Source organism: Cetorhinus maximus, chromosome 7, assembly GCF_964194155.1.
Source record: "Cetorhinus maximus chromosome 7, sCetMax3.hap1.1, whole genome shotgun sequence".
NCBI lineage: Eukaryota > Metazoa > Chordata > Chondrichthyes > Lamniformes > Cetorhinidae > Cetorhinus > Cetorhinus maximus.
This window is the reverse complement of record NC_135885.1, coordinates 36,605,011-36,628,734: the sequence shown is the minus strand read 5'-3', so window position 1 is coordinate 36,628,734 and position 23,724 is coordinate 36,605,011. Positions and strand designations below refer to the sequence as shown.

General features: G+C 42.6%; 1 protein-coding gene across 3 annotated transcripts in view; it reads left to right on the top strand.

Annotated features, from left to right (window-relative positions):
* pds5b (PDS5 cohesin associated factor B) overlaps positions 1-23,724 on the top strand; it is a 258,376-nt gene that overhangs the window by 183,596 nt on the left and 51,056 nt on the right. For all 3 annotated transcript variants that reach the window (XR_013577094.1, XM_078545339.1, XM_078545340.1), the window contains exons 21-23: positions 2,753-2,911; positions 3,724-3,792; positions 11,483-11,619. Coding sequence is in view for 2 of the 3 variants with exons in the window: in XM_078545339.1 (XP_078401465.1) it covers positions 2,753-2,911; positions 3,724-3,792; positions 11,483-11,619 (365 nt within the window). In the remaining variant the exon portion in view is untranslated. The remainder of the gene's footprint in view (positions 1-2,752; positions 2,912-3,723; positions 3,793-11,482; positions 11,620-23,724) is intronic.

Below are 23,724 nucleotides of genomic sequence, written 5' to 3'. Positions count from 1 at the left end.
CTTTGTGGTTCTGCACTTTAATTTGGTCCCTAGCTGCTCATGCTTCTTTAGCAGAATCTCTTAGTCCAATATACGTCATTAGTACCCACATGGACCACAGCAACTGGATCATTCCCCTCCTACTCCAGATTCCTCTCCAGCCCTGAGGAGATTATGGGTAATGATAACCAGAGTGACAGGAAGGGACAGAGTGTACAAGCATAAGAGTCCGCCAGCAAATAAAGTCAGTATGGAAAAATGGTAAAAAGACAGAATTAAAAACTTTTTATCTGAATGCATGCAGCATTAGTAACAAGTTGGTTGAGTTGATAGTACAAATAGAAATAAATGAGAATTATATGATGGCCATTATAGAGATATAATTGCAAATGGCTGGCACCTGAATACACAAGGGTGCTTAACTTTTCGGAAGGACAGGAAGAAAAGAAAAGGAATTGGGGCTAATAAAGGATGAAATCAAGGCACTAGTGAGAAATAATCTTGATAGATTGTATGAATCGAAATGGCAAATGAAGCCTGGAGGATGAGTTCATCAAATGTATTTGGGACAGGTTGTTAGAACATTACGTTCTGGAACTATGCAGGGAATTAGCTATTCTATACCTGGTAATCTGTAATGAGACAGGATTAATTGATGACCTCCATAAAGGATCTTCTATGTAAAAGTGATCATAACATGATAGAATTTTGTTTTCAGTTTGAGGGTGAGAAATTTCGGTCTGAAACTAGTATCTTGAATCTAAAGGCAATTATAAGAACATGAAGACAGAGCTGTCTAAAGTAGAATCAGAAAATAGATTAAAAGGTAAGACGGTAGAGAAACGATGGCAGACATTTAAGGAGATATTTCATAACCCTCAACAAAAGTATATTACATTGAGAAAGAGAGACTCTACAAGAAGGACCTGCCATCCATGGCTAACTAAGGAAGTAAGGATGGTATCAAATTGAAAGGAAAGATGTGCAATGCTGTAAAGATTAGTGAGAGACCAGAAGATTTGGAAAATTTTCAAAACCAGCAAAAGATGACTTAGGATGACAAAGGATGGTGTATGAAGGTAAACTAGCAAGAAAAATAAAAGCTGACTAGTAAAAGCTTTCACAAGTATATAAAAAGGAGCATTTGTCCCTTTATAATGTAAGACTAGGGAATTAATAAAGGAAAACAAGGAAATGGAAGAGTCTTTGAACAAGTATTTTGTATCTGTCTTTATAGTAGATGACATAAAACCATCCTAAGAATAGTAGAAAAACTGGTCAAAGTGGAGCGAGGAACTTAAAACAATCACGACCACTAGAGAAAAGGCAGTAGGGAATCTAATGGGACCACAGGCTGACAAGACCCCTAAAGTCTTAAAAGAATTGGCTGCAGAGATGGTGGATTTCCTAGATTCTGGAAAGGTCCCAATGGATTGGAAAATGGCAATGTTACACCACTATTCAAGAAAGGAGAAGACAGGAAGCAGGAAACTATAGGCCAATTAGCCTAACACCTGCAACTGGGAAAATGCTGGAATTCATCATTGAGGAGGTACGACTAGCAGGACATTTAGAAAATCATAACACGATCAGGCAGGGTCAACATGGTTTTGTGAATAAAGGGGAACCAATAGATGTAATGTATTTGGGTTGCCAAAAGGCATTTGATAAGGTGCCACATACAAGGTTACTGCAGAAGATAAAAGCTTATGGTGTTGAAGTGATATATTCGTATGGCTAGAAGATTGGCTAACTAATAAAAGAGCTTCTGGAAAAATAGGCCATTTTCAAGTTAGCCAACTGTACCGAGTGGAATGCTGCAAGGATCAGTGCTGGGACCAACTATTTACAATCTATATTAATGACTATTCATTCATGGGATGTGGGTGTTGCTGGCATTTATTGCTCACCCTAATTGCCCTTGTTTAGAGGGCATTTAAGGAGATTTAAGAGTCAACCACATTGCTGTGGGTCTGGAGTCACATGTAGGTCAGACCAGCTAAAGATGCAGATTTCCTTCCCTAAAGGATATTAGTGAACCAGATGTGTTTTTACAACAATCGACAATGGTTTTCATGGTTATCGTTAGACTTTTAATTCCAGATTTTTATCGAATTCAAGTTCCACCATTGAACCCGAGCATTACCCTGGTTTTCTGGATTACTAGTCCAGCGACAATACCACTACACCATTGCCTCCCATGAGGTTGATGAGGGGACCAACTATATTGTAGCCAAATTTGCTCCTGATAAAAAGATAGGCAGGATAACGAGTTGTGAGCCTGCAAAGGGATATAGATAAGTGAATTGGCAAAAATTTGGTATATGCAGTATAATGTGGGAAAATGTGATGTTGTCCATTTTGGCATGAAGAATAGAAATTCATTATATCATTTAAGTAGAGAGAGAGACTGCAGAATGCTGCACTGCAAAGTGATCTGGATGTCCTTGTACATGAACCTCAAAGTTAGCATGCAGGTACAGCAAGTAATGTTTGTTAAAAATATCTGTACAATTAAAATTATAATAATTTTTTTTATTATTCTGCTTTTGTGGGATGATTATGCTATATGGTGCTCCCAGCAAGTGCATCTTTGGAATCACAACCCATAATTTTCACTTAACGGATGGATAATTGTGGGTTTTGCCTACCAGTATCCTGTGAGGCACTTCCTGGTAATAACACTACCCCACTGGAACACCAGGACATAGAATCACTTCTGTGGTATTTGCAGCAAAAGACTTGTAACCTGAATTTTCCTATTTTCTTTTAGCCCTTGCACAAGAGTTTGGATCCCAGCAACCCAGAGCAGCTCATAACTCCTTTGATTTCAATTGGACACATAGCTATGCTGGCTCCAGAACAGTTTTCTGCACCTCTGAAATCCTTGGTGGCTGGTTTTGTTGTGAAAGATTTGCTGATGAATGACCGAGTAAGTACTCGGAGTAGCTTGCAATGTTTGTTCAGGCAATTTGCTCATTAGTTAGTATTTTTCATTTGTGCTGTCTCTCACCTGCCCACCTAAAAGATGAGTAATAAACTTGCTCCCAGATTTCTGCTAATGTCTGTCGATATTTGATAAAGGTGAAGACGTGTAGGTGATCCAAGTTGGCTCTCCCCCTTTTAAGATTGTTTCCTCTGATGAAGAAGTACCCAACCTGTATCCTCCCTTTTGATATCGCAGTGATTGGGAGCACAGCAGTTGTGATGATGTTGGACCTAAACCATTTCTGGCTCACCCATTTGTTACTACTTTGGAGCTCTAGCATGGGGCACTTCCTCTCACAACACAAGTGTTAAGCTGTGTTGTTGGGCCATATTGAGAATCGAAGTTATGCAAAGCATTTGCTTGAAAGAGAAGATTAAAATGAAACTGTCCTTTTATAATGTTTGTTTCTGGTTGGCTTTTTCAGCAGTGATCACTGTGGTATAGCGCACTCTATTGGCGCTGTGTATTACCTGCTATTTTCATGAACCTATTGAACATTAATAGGCACTGTTACAATTTTTTTCTCTTCCCAACTAATTGAGAAAGCAGATGTAGATAAAAATATTTAAAAGACCACTTTTTTAATCTCAAAGATATTTTATTTTTTCAACAGTTATTTCTGAATTAAAAATTTGTGATCAATTGATATTTATTTTTCTTTCTAAGTTTCTGAGATGTTAAATTCATTTCTCTCTGCTTTGGTATTTTAAGTAATTTGAGTATTCAAAGACTAATTATTAGTATTCTAACATTAGTTTCCAGTAAAGAAGACAACAAAGCTTTGGGTACCAGATGATGAAGTCTGTCCTGAAACACTGACTAAAGTAAGTGCTTGTTTAGTAAAGCACTGCCATTTTCTTGTGCTGCTTTCACCATTGAGATGTAGTCTAATTAAGGTATTTTAAAATGATTAAGGAATTTACTAGGGTAGATACAGAGTAATTATTTCATCAATCCTGTTTAAAGATCAATGATCTGAAATAATAATTTTGTTTCTCCACAGACGCTGCCTGACTACTGAGTGTTTCGTTTTGTCTGTTTTTATTTCCTGTTTCCAGCAGTGTTTTACTATTAAATTATTTCCTCTCGTGAGGGGATTGAGAGCAAGTGGGCATAGCCTTAAAATTGGCTCCATCTCTTCTCCAACTCTCCATGCCAACCTCCTAATATAAAATATCAACACCCCATATAAAATTAGAGCTATATTTGAGAGAGAGATCATATAAGTGCAATGGTCAAGCCTGAAACGTTTGTACCATCTTCAACCAGAAATACTCATGGGATGATCCATCTGGGCCTCTTCTGAGGGCCCCACCATCACAGAAGTTGGTTTTGGCCAATTTGGTTCACTCCACATGGCATCTGGAAGTGGCTGAGTGTACTGGATAAAGCATAGTCTTCACTGCTCCAATTCTTTCCTTGTAAGCCTCCTGAGGCTCTCCCCAAATAAGCAACATCCCATCCAGAGCTCTGCTATCTGCATTAAATCTTGTGCTAGGTATTTGCCCCATTGAGTCCCAGCTTGTAGAATTTGAAGCCTTTTTTAATTCTTTCACCACCTTGCCCCACCTCACCTCTACAAACTTCTTGCAACACTATTTCCCAGTTTTTAATCTCTTGAAAATCCAAATCTGATCTCTTGTGCATCCCATTCCCTCTTCTGCACCAAAAGTCCACAGACACTTAATTGTATCAGCCCTATATTCTGGAACTCTTCCTCTTAAACCCTTCCATTTTGGTAAATGCGTCTTCACTTTCAGAAGTCTCCTTAAACCTTCTTTGGCAACTAATTTTAAGATTTAGGTTGTCTTGTAACTACCCAGTTGCTTAGTCCTGCAGTCCCCATTACTTGAAACATCCACAATATATAGGCACAGTAGCTTAAACTGCCAAAGATGATAACCATTCGTTATTAGCATTAAAGTCAATTTTGAAGTTGTTGGTTGTTCTATAAGTGCTTGTTTATTTTGGGCAGAAACAGCTGTGCGGAAAGTGATATTGTACGAATTAAATGCAGATGAAAATATAGTGTGTGTCTGTATATATCCATTATTTTTATGTATGTATATGTGTATATATATATATAAAAAAAAAGCCAGGGAACTAGAGAGGCAAACGCTATGCTCCCTTTGCAGCATTCCTCTGTAATATACTGGGAAATTAAATAGTGCAAAAAAAGGTACGGCATATCTACTGAAACTTCAATTTTGAAACTGATGCTGTGCCTGTCGCTGATGTAATTTAATTCTTCTGTCCTCATGCAGGACCTGCCTGTTCCTACTCAGGTTATGAAACATTGCTAATTTAAAATTTTAAGTTTAAAAAAAATATTTTTTAAATATATTTTTCTTTTCCCACCTATTTCTATTATTTTTAAATTTATTTCCATCCATTGTTTTATCTCCATTTTTTAGCCTATTTCGATCCCTTCCCCCCACCCCACCCCACTAGGGCTATCTGTCACTTGCTCGTCCTGCTTTCTACCCTTAATGTCACCATTAGGCCATTCCTTAGCTAACATCACTGCTGTCAACATCCCTTTGTCCATTTGTCTATGACATCTTTGGCAATCTCTTCTTTGCCTCCACCTATCAGTGGCCCTCTATCCCGCTCTACCTGTCCCACCCCCCTCAACCAGCTTATATTTCGCCTCATTTCTATTTTTCCTTAGTTCTGATGAAGAGTCATACAGACTCGAACCGTTAACTGTATTCCTCTCCGCAGATGCTGTCAGACCTGCTGAGTTTTTCCAGCTATTTTTGTTTTTGTTTTAGATTTCCAGCATCCGCAGTATTTTGCTTTTATGAAGCATTGTTGTTCTAATAGTGAATTGTTTTTCCGATGTGAGGCAGCCATAGTCTGATTTCATTTGAGGCATTACAGGGATGAGAGCAAAAAGGCAAAAGCTGGAAAGGACTGAATTAAGTAATCCCTTGGTCAGATCTCGCATCTAGCAGTAAGGAGGTCACTTGAGTAGTGGTTCCAGGAGTTGCTGATGTTGATGAGGGACAAAAACAGGAGAGAGCACAGCCTTATTATACTTGCCATCGTATTTAACTAGCAAATCCATTCGTACAAACCCAACCACTAAGCAATGAGAACATAGTTAAGAATATATACGTACATCATTTTACTTCTACACCTTTTGAATGCTTTTGGAAAAGAATACTGCTACAGTTGGCTGCTGTCAATGACGATAGGTTTGGCCAGCCTCTGTCCAATTTTTGGTATATAAGTTGGTCTCCCACAGTATTACTCATGATATTGAGGAATGTAATATGGGAGCAGGATTTGGAGTGACTGTGTAGGTTCACTTAGTGTGGGGATGGAAGATTACCTGATTTGCTGAGCATTGACAGTGAGTCATAATTTTATAGAATCATCAGAGTACTACTTATGAAATCGGATGATAATCCGCTCAACATTTGGGTTCTTACCTGAAAACTTCCCTTTTGCTCTGAACAGAAGATTATTTCACTGCTTGAGAAAAATACTATGCTGATGTTGAATTAGAAAAAAATAGGTCCAAAGCACCTGAGAGACGAGGTAGGAGTTGAGGACTGGAAGGGTCTGGTGTGAAGCAGGTGATGCTCAATACTAGAAGAAGCAGCTGGGAGGCAGTCTGGGATTGAAGGAGCATGTGAGAATCGGATAAATATGAATTACTTGATGAGCCTCTTTCTTTGTTTTTCCCTTACCTGTGCTCTGTCATTCATCTCAGCCTTTATCCATCACCCACCCACTCACCACCCAATTCTTGCTTGTTCCCCCAGGACAGGTGGCAAGAAGCTCAGCACCCTAGCAGCCTTAAATCATTTCTCTCTTACCTTTCATTCCTTTTAGTGTCCTCGGAGAAGCTATGTTTGATTTCAAAATTAAACTACTTTTGTATTTTATAAAAGAAAGTCTAATGCAGAAAGAAACTTTGTTCTCACACCTATGCAAGTGATTAGTATTCCTCTTTTCTCCCAACAAACCAGGAGTTAAAACTCACCAGTTTTTGAAATTGAAATAATAAATGAAGAAAAGCTGTCATTACCTCACTTACTATCTCTTTCCTATCTCTTTCCTGCCCTGTCACCGCCATGAGTTTAATGCACTTAAGTTTTTTTTAGCAATTGTTTCAAGATAAGCTACTAAACTGAGAGCTGAAGTTGAAGAAAAGCATTTCATTATTAAAACTGATTTTCCTGGGATGCATCAGTACTCTTCAATTAGGTATGCATAAGCTCAGAATACACAGCCCAATGTTGGTTGAGTTGGCTTTGGGCAAAAACATCCAGTCCTTGCCCAAGCTTAATCTATTTGAGATGCTGAGGCCTTCAAATAAAAAACTTGGAATAAGGTGCTAAAAGACACAAAAAAATTTGGTGGAATAATTTCACATCATCATTGTCAAATGTAGGTTTCTATTTTTACCAAATATTATTGAGGGAAAGACATTTTGCAAAGCATTTTGAGTGATTTCTGGGAACACAGTGCTCAGATGATGAGTTTGCTTAGGCAACACTATTATAAACGTGGAAATAGTAATTTATAATGGAGAAAGATGGACACCAAAAGTATAACACAAATGCAACATCTGGAAGCCCAGTATACACACATTAAGATTTTTAATAAGATAACATATAGGTGTGTATGTCTATTACTGTGTAAAATATCTCGTGATTGAGTTTCAAAGAATGTCTGCATCCATGTGACCATTGATCAGACATTTAATAATTGTAATAGAAAAGCAATTATATAATGAATTAATGGTGGAAAATTGAAATGTAAAGAGAAAAATACTTTGTAGTCACTGCCTTGAACTGAGAAGCATTCATACATAGGTAAAATAAATCAGCAAAATATGTTGTGTGTGTTATAATTACAACAAGCCAGGTAGCCTAAGAGTTGATGTCTTTACAGTTTGAATGAGAAATTGAGGAAATTAAAATAAAATCTCTGAGAATGTCTGACTCTTGTCTGGCTGAGGGCAGCTCACTTGTGCCCTGTGATCAGGGTCATACCATATAGAGACGGAGCCATGAAACTTTAAAAGCACCTGATCCTTTGTCAGCCTTCAGCACCTGACCCTTTCAGGAGCACAGCGTCACTGGTCACAGATGCTGAAGAGATGGGGGCCAGTCCCACCTTGAAGGTGCTGAGAGCACACAGGGAGAATAATGGTGTTCTGTGGCTCCTGCCCATGACATTCTGGCAGCAAGGAAGAGCACTGTTGAGGTGCAGGCATCAGTAATGCATCCAGGGAGTGTGAGGCCGGACCGTCACTTTGGTCTGAAGGCTGCACAAAGCACAAGGAAGAAGCCCTGGACTGAGACACCTGCCTTTATCTTGCGCAGAAAGTTTTCACATCTGAGTGACACGAACACTGCTCATCAGGACAAGGAACCATAGGCAGGGAGACATTCTTGGGAGTTTATTGACAATAGTGAACAGTATATACAAGTGATTAACACCTGTGCCCAGGCTGTGCAACTATATCTTCTTAATTTTCCTAACCCTGCCATTACGTCTTGGTGCTCCCTGGCCATCCACAGTGGAAGCGGAGGCAGCCTGCTGACTGCTACGCCCTGTCTGTGATCACCGTATTGGGTGTCCTTTGGAGGGCCGAAACCTGGAGGGCCCTGGCCTACTTTCAGGTTCCTGCTGTGTGGCGGTGGCACCCTCCTCGGCCTATGGAGCTGGAGCTGCTGAGGTCACAGGAAGAGGGAATTCGGATGGGCCGGACACTCCTGGAGTCACCTGGATGGATGACCCCGGCGGGTACACCTGTTCCTCCTGTCCGTGGGTGCCAAAGTATTCCTGGCTGACTCCTTGATAAGAAGGGGCAGCTGGAGTGAGATCGAGCTTCCCTGCACCCCTCTCGCATACACACTGTTGGAGGCCAACTATGGCGCCAGTGATGGAGTTCAGCCCACGCAGCAGTGCAGGACCAATGTCCTGGACCAAGGTGTCCATGACGGCTGCCATCCTACCAGTATTGACCTCGGTGCATTGGCATGCTGGCGCTATCACCTCAGCCTGCAGGTGGATGGACTCCTCCATTGCACCTTGCAATCTGTGGAGTGCAGCGGGCACCCCTCCCTGAAGTTCCCAAGCTTGCCTTTGCAGCTCCAGCAACTATGACATGACTGAGTCCAGAGGCTCGTTAGCTGACTTGGACTCAGTAAATTTCTGGCCTCCAGCAGTCCTCCGAGTGCTGGACATCTGGGAAGTTCCTGCCACCGCCTGCTGTGGGTCAGACACTGCGATGTTCTCACTACGTTGTGATCCAGAGGCTACTGTAAAGCTACGCCCCACTGAGATGTGTGTCTCTGCACTGGTGGAGGGTGTGAGTGAGCGCTGTGACAGGTCTTGAACGAGGGTGCCTCCAGATTCCTCTTCAGAGGCTTCCTCGTGGCTTGATTGGAGGCCCAGTGTCGTGGACTCCATCGGCTGTTTAGTAGATGTGCCTGCGGAAGCAAAGGGAGATATTTAATGCACGGCAGTGGCCTGTGAAAGAGGACACGTCACTCACAGCTTGGTTGTCTGATATATGTTGCACTGCTGGATCCTCACTTGGTAGAACCCCGCTGACCTCACCGTCAGCACAGGAACGGTCCAGATCCTCACTGACCAGCTGGATGGCTCTGTTTTCAAATTCTGTGAGGACCTTGATTTTAGGCAGTCCTTCACCAGTCTGCGACCTCTCCCTGTTGTTGCGTGCCAGCTTGTCTTGCATGAATAGAGATGGAGAGAATGTAAGCAGGATGCCTGCCAGGCCAGATGATAAGTATGCCTGGCATGTGTGGGTGGTGAGTGGTCCCATGGACAGAATGAGGACAATGAAAGTGTGTGAGAGAGAATGAATAATGATGTCCCTTGAACCGGCAGTGAGTGAGGGCCCTGTGGATGTGTGATGGGTTTGAGTGAGAGAGTTGAGAGTGATGCGAAGAGTGACATTCCTTGGCAGAATGGAGATCATCATTCATCCTCTTGCGGCATTGGGTAGCTGTCGTCTTTTGAAGGACGTTGGCGCTGACCACGACTGCCACCCCCTCCCAAGCCGGATTAGTGAGGTTGCTGCCCATCCTGCAGCCAGAGTGGGGGTAGAGGACTTCAGGGAGAGCCTCCACTGCATCCAAAAGGCACTCAAGGGACACGTCATTGAACGTGGGGGCTGCAGTCTTTTTGCCTTTCAGGGACATGTCGTCTTTGCAGTACTCGTGGGCTGGAGCACTGAGATGTGTTTGTGTGGCTAGACATGAAATATGGCACCTGGTGTGCTGAAGTGGCAAGGTGATGGCGTGGCGGGCAAACGAGAGCCCGCCTGCCATGAAAACGATGTGTTTCCCAGGAATGCATAATTATTGCAGCAGGTTTGGGATGATACGGCGTGTAAAGCCCCCATTGTGGCTGTCAGGTAAAATACTGTTTTACCCACCCTCTACTGCACTCAGTGCAAATCTAGGATGATTGTGTTTTTACAACATTCTATAAGATAATTAATTGGATAAATAAAGTAAACCCAAAACAATATTCCCATTTATACCAAGTTAATGGAATCGTACAGGAATTTTACAGCACAAAAGACCTTCTGGCCATCATGACTATGATAGCTCTGTGCTAGAATAGTCCAGAACTAACCCCGTTGCTTTTCTTTATCTCTCATACTCTCCTCTGCTTCAAATATTTACCTGTTTCTCTCTTAAGCTTTGTGCTTTAATGAGAAGATGTTGGTGCTGTTAGGATACAAAATGTTGAAATGGACAGGTTCGAGGGGCTGAATGGCCTATTATTACATTAGGTTTGGTATTCTGACACCATAAGATTAAATGAGCTGATTAGATTTTTTTATTTGTCAGTTTGTACCTATTTGGATCCCTTGACTTCAGTTGCCAGATCATTGTAAGCCTGTCAGACAAGTATTTATTTTTTTAAACTGAGCCTGCTCTACTGAAGAGTCAGAAATGCAATGTTTAGTTTTGAATGTAGAAACGCATCTAATCAAATGTATTTTAAACGTCCAAACATTAAGGAGCACTTAACTATGTTGATATTTGAGCAAGTTTTCCTCTCTAAAATGATCATAAACCTTAATCCCTGTACTATGTAAACAATAAATTTCCTCCAAATTAATGCACCGGTTAAGATTGTGAAATAATTACAAGTAGAATCATCTTTAACAGCAACCCTTTAACTGCAATCTACCTTTTTAATGGTCTTCTCCACATAAAGATAGTTGAGATTATGTAGGTGTGTAGCAAATAGCTCAGTTCAATCATAAGTAACTAGATATCGAGCTAACCCCGCAGATTGTTGCAATGTTCATTGTGGTGGATCTTTTTTAATGCAGTTGCCAACACTAAATGCATAATTTTTGAGTGAATAGTTCATTTACTATTGAATGAATATTAGTTCATTTACTAAAGCAATTTGAAGCAGTCATTTTTAGTTAAAGGCTTAATACAAAAATATACATTGAGATCACTTTTTAAAAAATGTTTCAAGGTTGTTTCCTTTATTTTGCAGATACAGGCCATGAAGATGATGGTGCGGTGGTTGATGGGAATGAGGACCAATGTTAATAAATCAGGAACCTCCACCTTGAGACTCCTAACTGCTATACTACATAGTGATGGCGATTTGACAGAACAGGGGAAAATTAGGTGTGTAGTAATCAGTTAAGTTAGTGTAAGTGCTTTTCAGTTAGCTATTGTTTTGTATATTACCTTGCAGGGAGAGTAGATTGTTTTCTTACAAAATTGTGGTTAGAATACAAAACTATGGTCAGTATGAAGCTTAGTTTCCATTTGGTGCTCCATTGATAAAGCAATTGATATATCATAGAATTGTTCTGACGCAGAAGAAGGCCATTCGGCCCATCATGTCTGCATCTCCTCTCTAAAGGAGCATTATGATTTAGTGCAATTCTCCTGCCTTTTCCCCATACCCTTCCCCATTGGTTCTATGCAAATAATCATCTAATGCCCTCTTGAATGCCTCAATTAAACCTGGCTCCACCATACTTCCAGGCAGTGCATTCCAGACTTTAACCACTTGCTGAGTGAAAAAGTTTTTCCTCATGTCACATTTGCTTCTTGTGCAAGCACTTTAATTCTGTGCCCTCTCATTCTCGATCTTTTTACGAGTGGGAACAGTTTCTCCCTATCTACTGTATCCAGCCCCCTCATAATTTTGAACACTCCTATCAAATCTCCTCTTAGCTGCCTTCTCTCCAAGGAGAATAGTCCTAACTTCTCCAATCTACCTTCATAACTGAAGTTTCTCATCCCTGGAACCATTCTTGTAAACCTCTTCTGCACTCTCTCCAATGCATTCATATCCTCCCTATAGTGTGGCGCCCAGAACTGTACACAGTTCTCCAGCTGAGGCCAAACTCATGTCTGATATAAGCTCAGCATAACCTCCTTGCTCTTGTACTCTATGCCTCTATTAATAAAGCCCAGGATACTATATGCTTTATTAACTGCTCTCTCCACCTGTCCTGCCACCTTCAATGATCTATGTACGTATACACGCAAGTCCCTCTGCTCCTGCACCCCCTTAAGAATTGTACACCTTATTTTATATTGTCTCTCCACGTTCTTCCTACCAAAATACATCACCTCACACTTCTCCACATTGAACTTCATCTGCCAACTATCTGCCCACTCCACCAACTTGTCGATGTTCTTTTGAAGTTCTACACTGTCCTCCTCAGAGTTTATAATGCTCTCAAGTTTCGTATCACCTGCAAAATTTGAAATTGTCCTCTGCACACCAAGCTCTAGATTGTTAATATATATCAAGAAAAACAAGGGTCCAATACTGATGGAACTCCACTGCAAACATTCCCCCAGCCTGAAAAATATCCATTGACCATCACTATCTGTTTCCTATTACTCAGCCAATTTTGTATCCACATTGCTACTGTCCCTTTTATTCCACGAGCTATAACTTTTCCCAGAAGTCTGTTTGTGGCACTGTATCAAATGCCTTTTGAAAGTTCATGTACACCACATCAACAGCATTACCCTCATCAACCCTTTGTTACCTCTTCAAAAAACTTCAAGTTAGTTAAACACAATTTCCCCTTTAGAAATCCATGCCGGCTCTTCCAAATCAACCCATATTTTTCCATGTGACTGATTCTATCTAGAAGCTTCCCCACCACTGAAGTTAAACTGACTGGTCTGTAATTGCTGGGCTTATCCTTTCAACCTTTTTTTGAACAAGGGCATAATGTTTGCAATTCTCCAGTCCTTTGGTACCATCCCTGAGTCTAGGGAAGAGTGAAAGATTATGGCCAGTGCCCCTGCAATTTCTACTCTCTTTTCCTTCAATATCCTTGGATGCATCTCATCTGGTCCTGGTGTCTTGTCAACTTTAAGTACCAACAGTTTATCTAACACTTCCTCCTTATCAATTTTGAACCCTTCTGGTGATAGAGTTTCCTCCTCTGTCACCGTGACCTTGGTAGCATCTGCTTCCTTGGTAAAGACAGATGCAAGGTATTCATTTAACACCTCAGCCCTGCCTCCTACCTCCATATGTAAATTCCCTTTTTGGTTCCTAATCGGCCCTATTCTTCCTTTTACCATCCTTTTACTATTAATGTTGCAATAGAAGACTTTGGAATTCCCCTTTATGTTGCCTGCCAATCTTTTCTCATCATCCCTCTTTGCTTCTCTTATTTGCTTTTTCACCTCCCCTCTGAGCCTTCTGTATTCCACTTGGTTCTCGATCGTATTTTCTACCTCACACCTGTCATAAGCACACTTTTTTTCTTTTCTTTCTTAAATTCTTTCTCTGTTTTCATCCAGGGAGCTCTGGATTTGTTTGCCCTACCTTTCTCTCTTTTGAGGGAATATACCTTGACTGTGCCCAAACCATTTCTTTTTTGAAGGTAGCCCATTGTTCAGCTACAGTTTTTCCCGCCAACCTTTGGCTCCAGTCTATCCAGCCCAGCTCCATTCTTGCCCCTTTTTTTTTTAAGTCATTCGTGGGATGTGGGCTTCGCTGACTGGGCCAGCATTTGTTTTCCATCCCTAACTGCCCTTGAGAAGACGGTGGTGAGCTGCCGCCTTGAATCGCTGCAGTCCATGTGGTGAAGGTACACCCTCAGTTCTGTTAGGAAGGGAGGTCCAGGATTTTGACCCAGCGACACTGAAGGAACGGCAATATATTTCCAAGTCAGGATGGTCAGCGATTTGGAGGGGAACTTCCAAGTGGTGGTGTCCCCATCTATCTGCTGCCCTTGTCCTTCAAGATGGTAGTGGTCGTAAGTTTGGAAGGTGCTGTCGAAGGAGCCTTGGTGAATTCCTGCAATGCATCTTGTAGATGGTACACACTGCTGCTACTGTGCATCAGTGGTGGAGGGAGTGAATGTTTGTGGATGTGGTGCCAATCAAGCAGGCTGCTTTGTCCTGGATGTGGTCAAGCTTCTTGTGTTGTGGGAGCTGTACTCATCCAGGCAGGTCAGGAGTATTCCATCACACTCCTGACTTGTGCTTTGTTAGCCCAAGCCTGGATATTGTCCAGGTCTTGCTGCATTTGGACCTGGACTACTTCAATATCTGAGGCGTCGCGAATGGTGGTGAATATTGTGCAATCACCAGCGAACATCCCCACTTCTGACCTTATGATGGAAGGAAGGCCATTGGTGAAGCAGCTGAAGATGGTTGGACTGAGGACGCTACCCTGAGGAGCTGCTGCAGTGATGTCCTGGAGCTGACATGACTGACCTCCAACAACCACAACCGTCTTCCTTTGTGCTAGGTATGACTCCAACCAGCGGAGAGTTTTCCCCCTGATTCCCATTGACTCCAATTTTGTTCAGGTTCCTTGATGCCACACTCTGTCAAATGCAGCCTTGATGTCAAGGGCAGTCACTCTCACCTCACCTCAGGAGTTCAGCTCTTTTGTCCATGTTTGAGCCAAGGCTGTATCGAGGTCAGGAGCTGAGTGGCCCTGGCGGAACCCAAACTGGGCATCAGTAAGCAGGTTATTGCTAAGCAAATGCTGCTTGATATCACTGTTGATGACCCCTTCCATTACTTTCCATGGAGAGTAGACTGATGGGGCGGTAATTAGCTGTGTTGAATTTGTCCTGCTTTTTGTGTATAGAGCATACCTGGACAATTATCCACATAGCTGGGTAGATGCCAGTATTGTACCTGTACTGGAACGGCTTGGCTAGGGGCGTGGCAAGTTCTGGAGCACAAGTCTTCAGTACTATTGCCGGAATATTGTCAGGGCCCGTAGCCTTTGATGTATCCAGTGCCTTCAGCCATTTCTTGATATCACGTGGAGTGAATCGAATTGGCTGAAGACTGGCATCTGTGTTGCTGGGGACCTCCAGGGAGGCCAAGATGGATCATCCACATGGCACTTCTGGCTGAAAATTGTAGTAAATGCTTCAGCCTAACCTTTTGCACTGATGTGCTGGGCTCCTCCATCATTGAGGATGGGTATACTTGTGGAGCCTCCTCTTCCAGTGAGTTGTTTAATTGTCCACCACCATTCATGACTGGATGTGGCAGGACTGCAGAGCTTAGATCTGATCCATTGGTTGTGGGATCACTTAGCTGTCTATTGCATGCTACTTATGCTGTTTGTCACGCAAGTAGTCCTGTGTTATAGCTTCACCAGGTTGACACCTCATTTTTAGGTGTTCCTGGCATGACCTCCTGCAATCCTTATTGAACTTGGGTTAATCCCCTGGCTTGATGGTAATGGTAGAATGGGAGATATGCCAGGCCATGAGGTTACAGATTGTGTTCGATTACAATCCTGCTGCTGCTGATGGCCCACAGCGCCTCATGGATGCCGTCTTGAGTTGGTTGATCTGTTCAAAGTCTTTCCCATTTAGTATGATGGTAGTGCCACACAACACAATGGAGAGCATCCTCAATGTGAAGGCGGTACTTTGTCTCCACAATGACTGTGCGGTGACCACTCTGATCGATACTGTCATAGACAGCTGCATCTACCGCAGGTAGGTTGGTGAGGATGAGGCCAAGTATGTTTTTCCCTCTTGTTGGTTCCCTCACCACCTGCCGCAGACCCAGTCTAACAGCTATGGCATTTAGGACTCGGCCAGCTCTGTCAGTAGTGGTGCTACCGAGCCACTCTTGGTGATGGACATTGAAGTCCTTGCCCAGAGTACATTCTGCACCCTTGCCACCCTCAGTGCTTCCTCCAAGTTTTGGTCAACATGGAGGAGCACTGATTCATCAGCTGAGGGAGGGCGGTACATGGTAATCAGCAGGAGGTTTCCTTGCCCATGTTTAACCTGATGCTATGAGACTTCATGCCCCATTGAAGTCAGCTCTCCCCCATTTAGTTAGTCAAACTCTGGATTGCCTATTGTACTTTCCTACCTTCATCCTAACCCTTATGATACAATGATCACTTTCTCCCAAATGTTCCCCCACTGACACTTGATCTACTTGGCCCACCTGATTTCCAAGAACCAGGTCCAACAGTGCATCCTTTCTTGTTGGACTAGACACATACTGCTGTAGAAAATTCTCCTGAACGCAATCTAGGAATGCTCGTCCCTCTCCGTCCTTTACACTACCACCGTCCCAGTCTACATTCAGGTAATTAAAGCCCCCCATTATAACTGGCCTGTAATGTTTGTATCTCGTTCTAATTTCCCTGCAGATTTGTTCCTCTACATCATTCCCACTAGTTGGCAGTCTATAGACTACACCGAGCAATTTAATGCACCCTTTTTGTTCCTTGGCTGTCGCCAAATTGATTCTGTTTTGAACCCTCTGGGACGTCCTCTTTCTCCAGCACTGTATTGATCTCCTTAACCAATACTGCTACTCCTCCTCCTTTCCTTCCTTTCCTATCTTTTCTGAACACCTTGTAACAGGAATATTTAACATCCAGCCCTGCCCTTCCTTGAGCCAGGTCTCTGTTATCGCCATGGCAATCTGTGTTTGTCACTCCCCAATCTCATTTACTATACTCCCTGCATTCACACACATGCACAGTAACCCTGATTCATTAACTTCATGACTTTCTCCCTTACTCTGACTCCACCTATTAACTTACTATTCTCTATACTAGTGCTATCTGTCTCTCCCAGTATTTTGTGCACCCTGGTATTCCTCTCGAATATTCTCTCCTGGTTCCCACACCCCTTATGAGTTAATTTAAAGTCCTCCCAACAGCACTAGCAAAGCTCCCTGTAAGGAACTCAGTACCGGCTCGGTTTAGGTGCAACCCATCCAGCTTGTACAGGCGCTATCTTCCCCAGAGCCAGTCCCAGTGTCCCAGGAATCTAAAGCCCTTCTTCCTGCACCATCTTTCCAGCCACACATTCATCTGCCTTATCCTCCTATTTCTGTATGTACTCGCACGTGGCACTGGGAGTAACCCGGGGATTACTACATTTGAGGTCCTGCTTGCTCCCTCACTGGTCCGCTGCCTCTCCGATTCCCAGGTAACATGAACTCTGATGATAACTTGACCAATAGAATTTGTGGGAAAGGAACATAGACTCACATAGACTCATTGCATTAACTATTTTATGGCAAAGATGGTGAACAAGCTTAACAGACAATTCAGTGAAACAGTGGAGGTGAGTACCATGGAAGAAATTGAGGCGTTTAATTAATAGATACTTGTCAAGTAGGTGATGAAGATGACAAAAGCAAAATACTGCATATTCTGGAAATCTGAGCTAAAACAAAAGGTTGGAAATATTTAGGTCAGGTAGCATCTGTGGAGAGAGAAAAAAGTTAACGTTTCAGGTCTGACCTTTCTATTCATCGACCTGAAACATTGAGCTGGATCTTCACCAAGTTGGGATGACTTGGGCGCCCTTTAAAAATGTGGCTGTGACCCGATTCTGGGATTCCCGAACCCATTCCTGGGGCTTCTGATTTTTGGGACCTTTGGGGTTGTGGGCTCATTTTGGTCAAAGCCTGTACCGTGCACTCCCAACCTGGCCGGCTCCATTGCAGGCATGTCCTGGTCCTCCACGATTTTCATGAAACCAGACCGGATTTTTAATGAGTCGTGGTTCACTGCATCTCAAAGGTGTCATGAACCGTAGCCTACATGAGGGAACCTTTTTAATAGTCAAGTTCAGAAGTAATCCCTGGGTTACTCCCAGTGCCATGTGTGAGTACATACAGAAATAGGAGGATAAGGCAGATGAATGTGTGGCTGGAAAGATGGTGCAGGAGGGAGGGCTTTAGATTCCTGGGACACTGGCACCTCAAAGGTGTCATGAACCGTAGCCTACATGAGGGGACCTTTTAATAGTCAAGCTAATAGCTCATGCCCCCATGCCAACCTGTGGCACATCCATCTCATTAGTTTTATACAATGTATAGTGGGTCACTAGATCCTGTGGTGACAATAGGATGTGTTTTTTAAAAAAAGCTTTCAAAAGGACAGCCATTCATTCATAACTCTCCACTATGTTTTTAAAAAAGCCCTTTTACTACAGGCCAATAAAAATGTCAATCATCCAGACCCTTTGTTTCAATAGCTGAATCTGCAAGAACTTGAAACCTCTTAATCTTGTGTAAATAAACATTCTGAAATTGACAGCAGAGATCAGAGAGCCAGAGCTGTCAATCAAGCAATGTTTTCTCTGGGGCTTGGTCTAATGGATGCCTGCAATGCATAATAAAGCTTGGCTGTTGAAACACCTGTAGCATTGGTTGGACACTGTGAAATTCATAGTGCAATTCCTCAGGGCATGTTTAACTGCAAACTCAGACTTTCAGTTTATGAGCATGCTTTGCCTTGCAAGGTCAGGAATTTCCAGAGACATGCATATATTCTGGATGCAAACCAATTATATTGCTTAAAAGATTGCAGAATTTGGATGTAAGATAAACATGTAACTCGATATGCCCAAGACTTCACAATCTATTACAGTTGTCCATCAAAGCCCTTGCCCATAAAGCTAACCTTACCCCCAACTCTCAAATGCAAGTACCTCCAATTGTATTTGCTTAGAGGATATCTTTACATGAAAAAGATAGAATTAAAGGCTCTTTATCGGAATGCACGTAGCATTTGTAATGAGATAGATGACTTGATAGCTCAAGCAGAAATAAATAAGTATGACATGATAGCCATTTCAGAGATGTGTTTGCAAGGTAACCAAGATTGGGAACTGAATATTTAGCGTACTTATCCTTTCTTCCTTTCCTTCAGAAATGTCAAGGAGTTGGGGTGCCTCTGTCACAAAGGTTGAGATCAATACAGTAGTGAGAAATGGCCTTGGCTCGGAAAATCAAGATGTAGAATCAATTTCAATGTAGAATCAGTTTGGCTGGAGCTCAGAAACGGCAAAGGAAAGGAGTCACTGGTGGGAGCAGTTTATAGGCCCCCAAGCAGTATCTATACTTCAGGAAAGAGTATAAATCAAGAAATAATGGGGGCTTGTAAGAAAGGTACTGCAGTAATTGTGGGTGATTGTAATCTTCATATAGACTAGACGAATCAAATTTGTAAAGGTAGTCTGTAGGATGAGTTCATAGAGTATTGTCAGGACAGTTTCCTAGATTGATATGCATTGGAACCAAGCAGGGAATGGGCTATTTTGACATGATAATGTGTAATCGGACAGAATTAAGCAATAACCCCAGGGTAAAGGACCCAGACCTACAGCAATGTGTTTGACTCTTAAATGTGCTGTGAAATGGCCTAGCAAGCCACTCAGTTGCACCAGCAAGCCAAGGAATCAACCCTGGTTAAATGAAGAGTGCAGGCGGGCATGCCAGGAGCAGCAGCAGGCATACCTAAAAATGTGGTGTCAACCTGGTGAAGTTACAACACAGGACTACTTGTGTGCCAAACAGCATAAGCAGCAAGCGATAGATGGAGTTATGTGATTCCACAACCAATGGATCAGATCTAAGCTCTGCAGTCCTGCCACATCCAGTCGTGAATGGTGGTGGACAATTAAACAACTCACTGGAGGGGGAGGCTCCATAAATATCCCCATCCACAATGGCGGAGCCCAACACATAAGTGCAAAAGATAAGATCGGAGCATTTGCAACAATCTTCAGCCAGAAGTGCTGATTGGATGATCCATCTCAGCCTCCTCCGGAGGACCCCAGCATCACAGATGCCAGAGTTTAGCTAATTCGATTCACTCCACGTGATATTGAGAAACGGCTGAAAGCACTGGATACCACAAAGGCTATGGCCCCTGACAATATTAGGGCAATAATACTGAAGACTTGTGTTCCAGAATGTGCTGCACCCCAACCAAGTTATTCCAGCACAGCTACAGCACTGGCATCTACCTGGCAATGTGGGAAATTGCCCAGCTATGTCCTGTCCACAAAAAGCAGGACAAATTCAACCCGGCCAATTATCGCACCATCAGTCTACTGTCCGTCATCAGAGAGGTAATGGAAGAGGTCACTCAGCTCCTGACCTCATTGCAGCCTTAGTTCAAACATGGACAAAAGAGCTGAACTCCAGAGGTGATGTCAGAATGACTGCTCTTGATATCAAGGCAGCATTTGACAAGAGTGTGGCATGGCATCAAGGAGCCCGAGCAAAACTGGGGTCAATGGGAATCGGTGCGGGGGGAAGCTCTCTGCTGGATGCCTAACACAAAGGAAGATGGTTGTGGTTGTTGGAAGTCAATCATCTCAACTCCAGGACATCCCTGCAGGAGTTCCTCCGGGTAGTGTCCTAGGCCCAACCATCTTCAGCAGCTACATCAGTGACCTTCCTTTCATCATAAGGTCAGAAGTGGGGATGTTCGCTGATGATAGCACACTGATGATTGCACAATGTTCAGCACCATTTGCGACGACTCAGTTATTGAAGCAGTCCATGTCCAAATGCAGCAAGACCTGGACAACATCCAGGCTTGGGCTGACAAGTGGCAGGTAACATTCGTGCCACACAAGTGCCAAGTAATGACCATCTCCAACAAAAGAGAATCTAACCAAAGATAAAATTAAAATAACTACAGATGCTGCAAATCTGAAACAAAAACTGAAAATGCTGGAAAAACTCAACAGGTCTGACAGCATCTGTGGAGAGAGAAACAGAGTTGACGTTTCGAGTCCCTATGACCCTTCAGTACAATTAATAATCTAACCATCCCCCCATGACATTCAATAGCATTACCATTTCTGAATCCCTCAGTATCAATATCCTGGGGATTACCATTGACCAGAAACTGAACTGGGCTAGCCATATAAATATTGTGGCGACAAGAGCAGGTCAGAGGTTTGGAATCCTGCAGTGAGCAACTCACCACCTGACACCCCAAAGCCTGCCCACCATCTACAAGGCACAAGTCAGGAGTGTGATGGAATACTCTCCACTTGCCTGGATGAGTGCAGCTCCAACTACACTCAGGAAACTTGACACCATCCAGGACAAAGCAGCCTGCTTGATTGGCGCCCCATCCACAAACATTGACTCCCTCCACCACCGACACATAGTGGCAGCAGTGTGTACCCATCTACAAAATGCACCGCAGGAACTCACCGATGCCCCTTAGACAGCACCTTCTAAACCCATGACTGCTACCATCTATGAGGACAAGGGCAGCAGACACATGGGAACATCACCACCTGGAAGTTCCCCTCTAAGCCAATCACCATCCTGACTTAGAAATATATCACCATTCTTTCACTGTCGTTGGGTCAAAATCCTGGAACTCCTCCCTAACAGTACTACACTACATGGACTGCAGCAATTCAAGAAGGCAGTTCACCACCATCTTCTTAAGGGCAATTAGGGTTGGGCAATAAATGATGGCCTAGTTAGCGATGCCCACATCCCATGAATGAATAAATAAAATCCTCTAAGCAAGAGTGATCATAACATGATAGACTTCCACATTCAGTTTGAAGGTGAGAAAATTGGGTCTGAAACTAGTGCTTTAAACCTAAATAAAGGCAATTACAAGAGCATGAAGGCAGAGTTAGCTAAAGTGGATTGGGAAAATAGGTTAAAAGGCAAGGTAGAGAAGCAGTGGCAGACACTTAAGGAGGTATTTCATACCTCTCAACAAAGATATATTCCATTGAGAAAGAGACTCGGAGAAGTATGCATCATCAATGGCTAACTAAGGAAGTTATAGATGTAATCAAATTGAAAGAACAGACTTACGATGCTGCAAAGATTAGTGGTTGGCCGGAAGATTGGGAAAATTTTAGAAACCAACAAATGACGACTAAAAAAATCCTTAAGAGGGAGAAATTTGAGTATGAGAGAAAACTAGCAAATAATAAAAATAGACAGGAAAAGGTTCTACATGTATATGAAGAGGAAGTAAATGTTGGTTCCTTAAAGGATGAGACTGGGGAATTAATAATGGGAAGCAAGGGAATGGCAGAGGCTTTGAACAAGTGTTTTGTATCTGCACTCACAGCAGAAAACACACAAATCTTGCCAAGAATAGTAGAAAATAAAGAGGCAAATGGGAGGGAGGAACTTAAAACAATCATGATCACTAGAGAATAAGTATTAGAAAAACAAATGGACTAAAGGCTAACAAGTCCCCATGGACCAGGTGGTCAGTATCCTAGAGTTTTAAACAAAATAGTTGCAGAGATAGTGGAAATGTCCTAGCGGATTGCAAAACAGCAAATGTAACACCTCTTGAAGAAAGAAGGGAGACCGAAAAAGGGATCTATAGGCCAGTTACTGTGACATCCATCATTGGGAAAATGCTGGAATCCATTATTAAGGAAGTAGCATGACATTTAGAAAATTATAATACAGTCAAGCAGAGTCAACATGGTTTTGTGAAAGGGAAATGATGTTTGACGATTTATTAGAGTTCTTTGAGGATGTAATGAGCAGGGTGTATAAAGAGGAATCAGTAGATGTAGCGTCTTTGGATTTCCAAAAGGCATTCAGTAAGGTGCCACATAAAAGGTTACTGCAAAGTTAAGTGCTCATGGAGTTGTGGGGGGTGAGCTATTACCTTGGATAGAGGATTGGCCAACGTAAAGCAGAGTGGGGCTAAATGGTAGTTATTGGCCACCTGTAATGAGTGGAGTGCTGCAGGGATCAGTGCTGGTGCCTCAATTATTAACAATCTTTATTAATGTTTTGGATGAAGGCATTGACTGTATTATTGTAGCCAAATTTGTTGTTGATACAAAGATAGGAAAGCAAGTTGTGACAAGAATATAGGAAAGCAAGTTGTGACGAGGATACAAAGAGTCTGCAAAGGGCTATAGATAGGTTAAGCAAGTAGGCAAAAATTTGGCAGATGGAGTACAAGGTGGAAAATATGAGGAGAGAAAATGAGAGGATGGCCACTTTGGCAGGAAGAATAGAAAAGCAGAATATTTTTTAAATGGAGAGAGAATGCTACAGTGCAGAGAGATCTGGGTATCCTTGTACATGAATCACAAGAAGTTAGCATGCAAGTACAGCAAGTAATTAGGATGGCTAATGGAATGTTGCCATTTATTATAAGGGGAATGAAGTATAAAAGTCGGGAAGTTTTGTTACAACTGTACTGGTGAGACCACACCTAGAGTACTGTGTACAGTTTTCGTCTCCTTACTTAAGGAGAGGGCCAGTTAGCTCAGTTGGCTAGATGGTTAGTGTGCGAGACAGAATAATGCTAACACGATGTGTTCGATGCCTGTTCCCATTGAGGTAAGCCTCTAACCTGCCTCCTCGCACTGTACCTGAGTGTGGAAAGCAATGAGGAACGACCACTGAAATAAATTGGGCAAGGAAATAATTCAAGATGAAGCGTCAGCAGATAGTGAGCTGTTTTTGGGCAGAGCACACTTG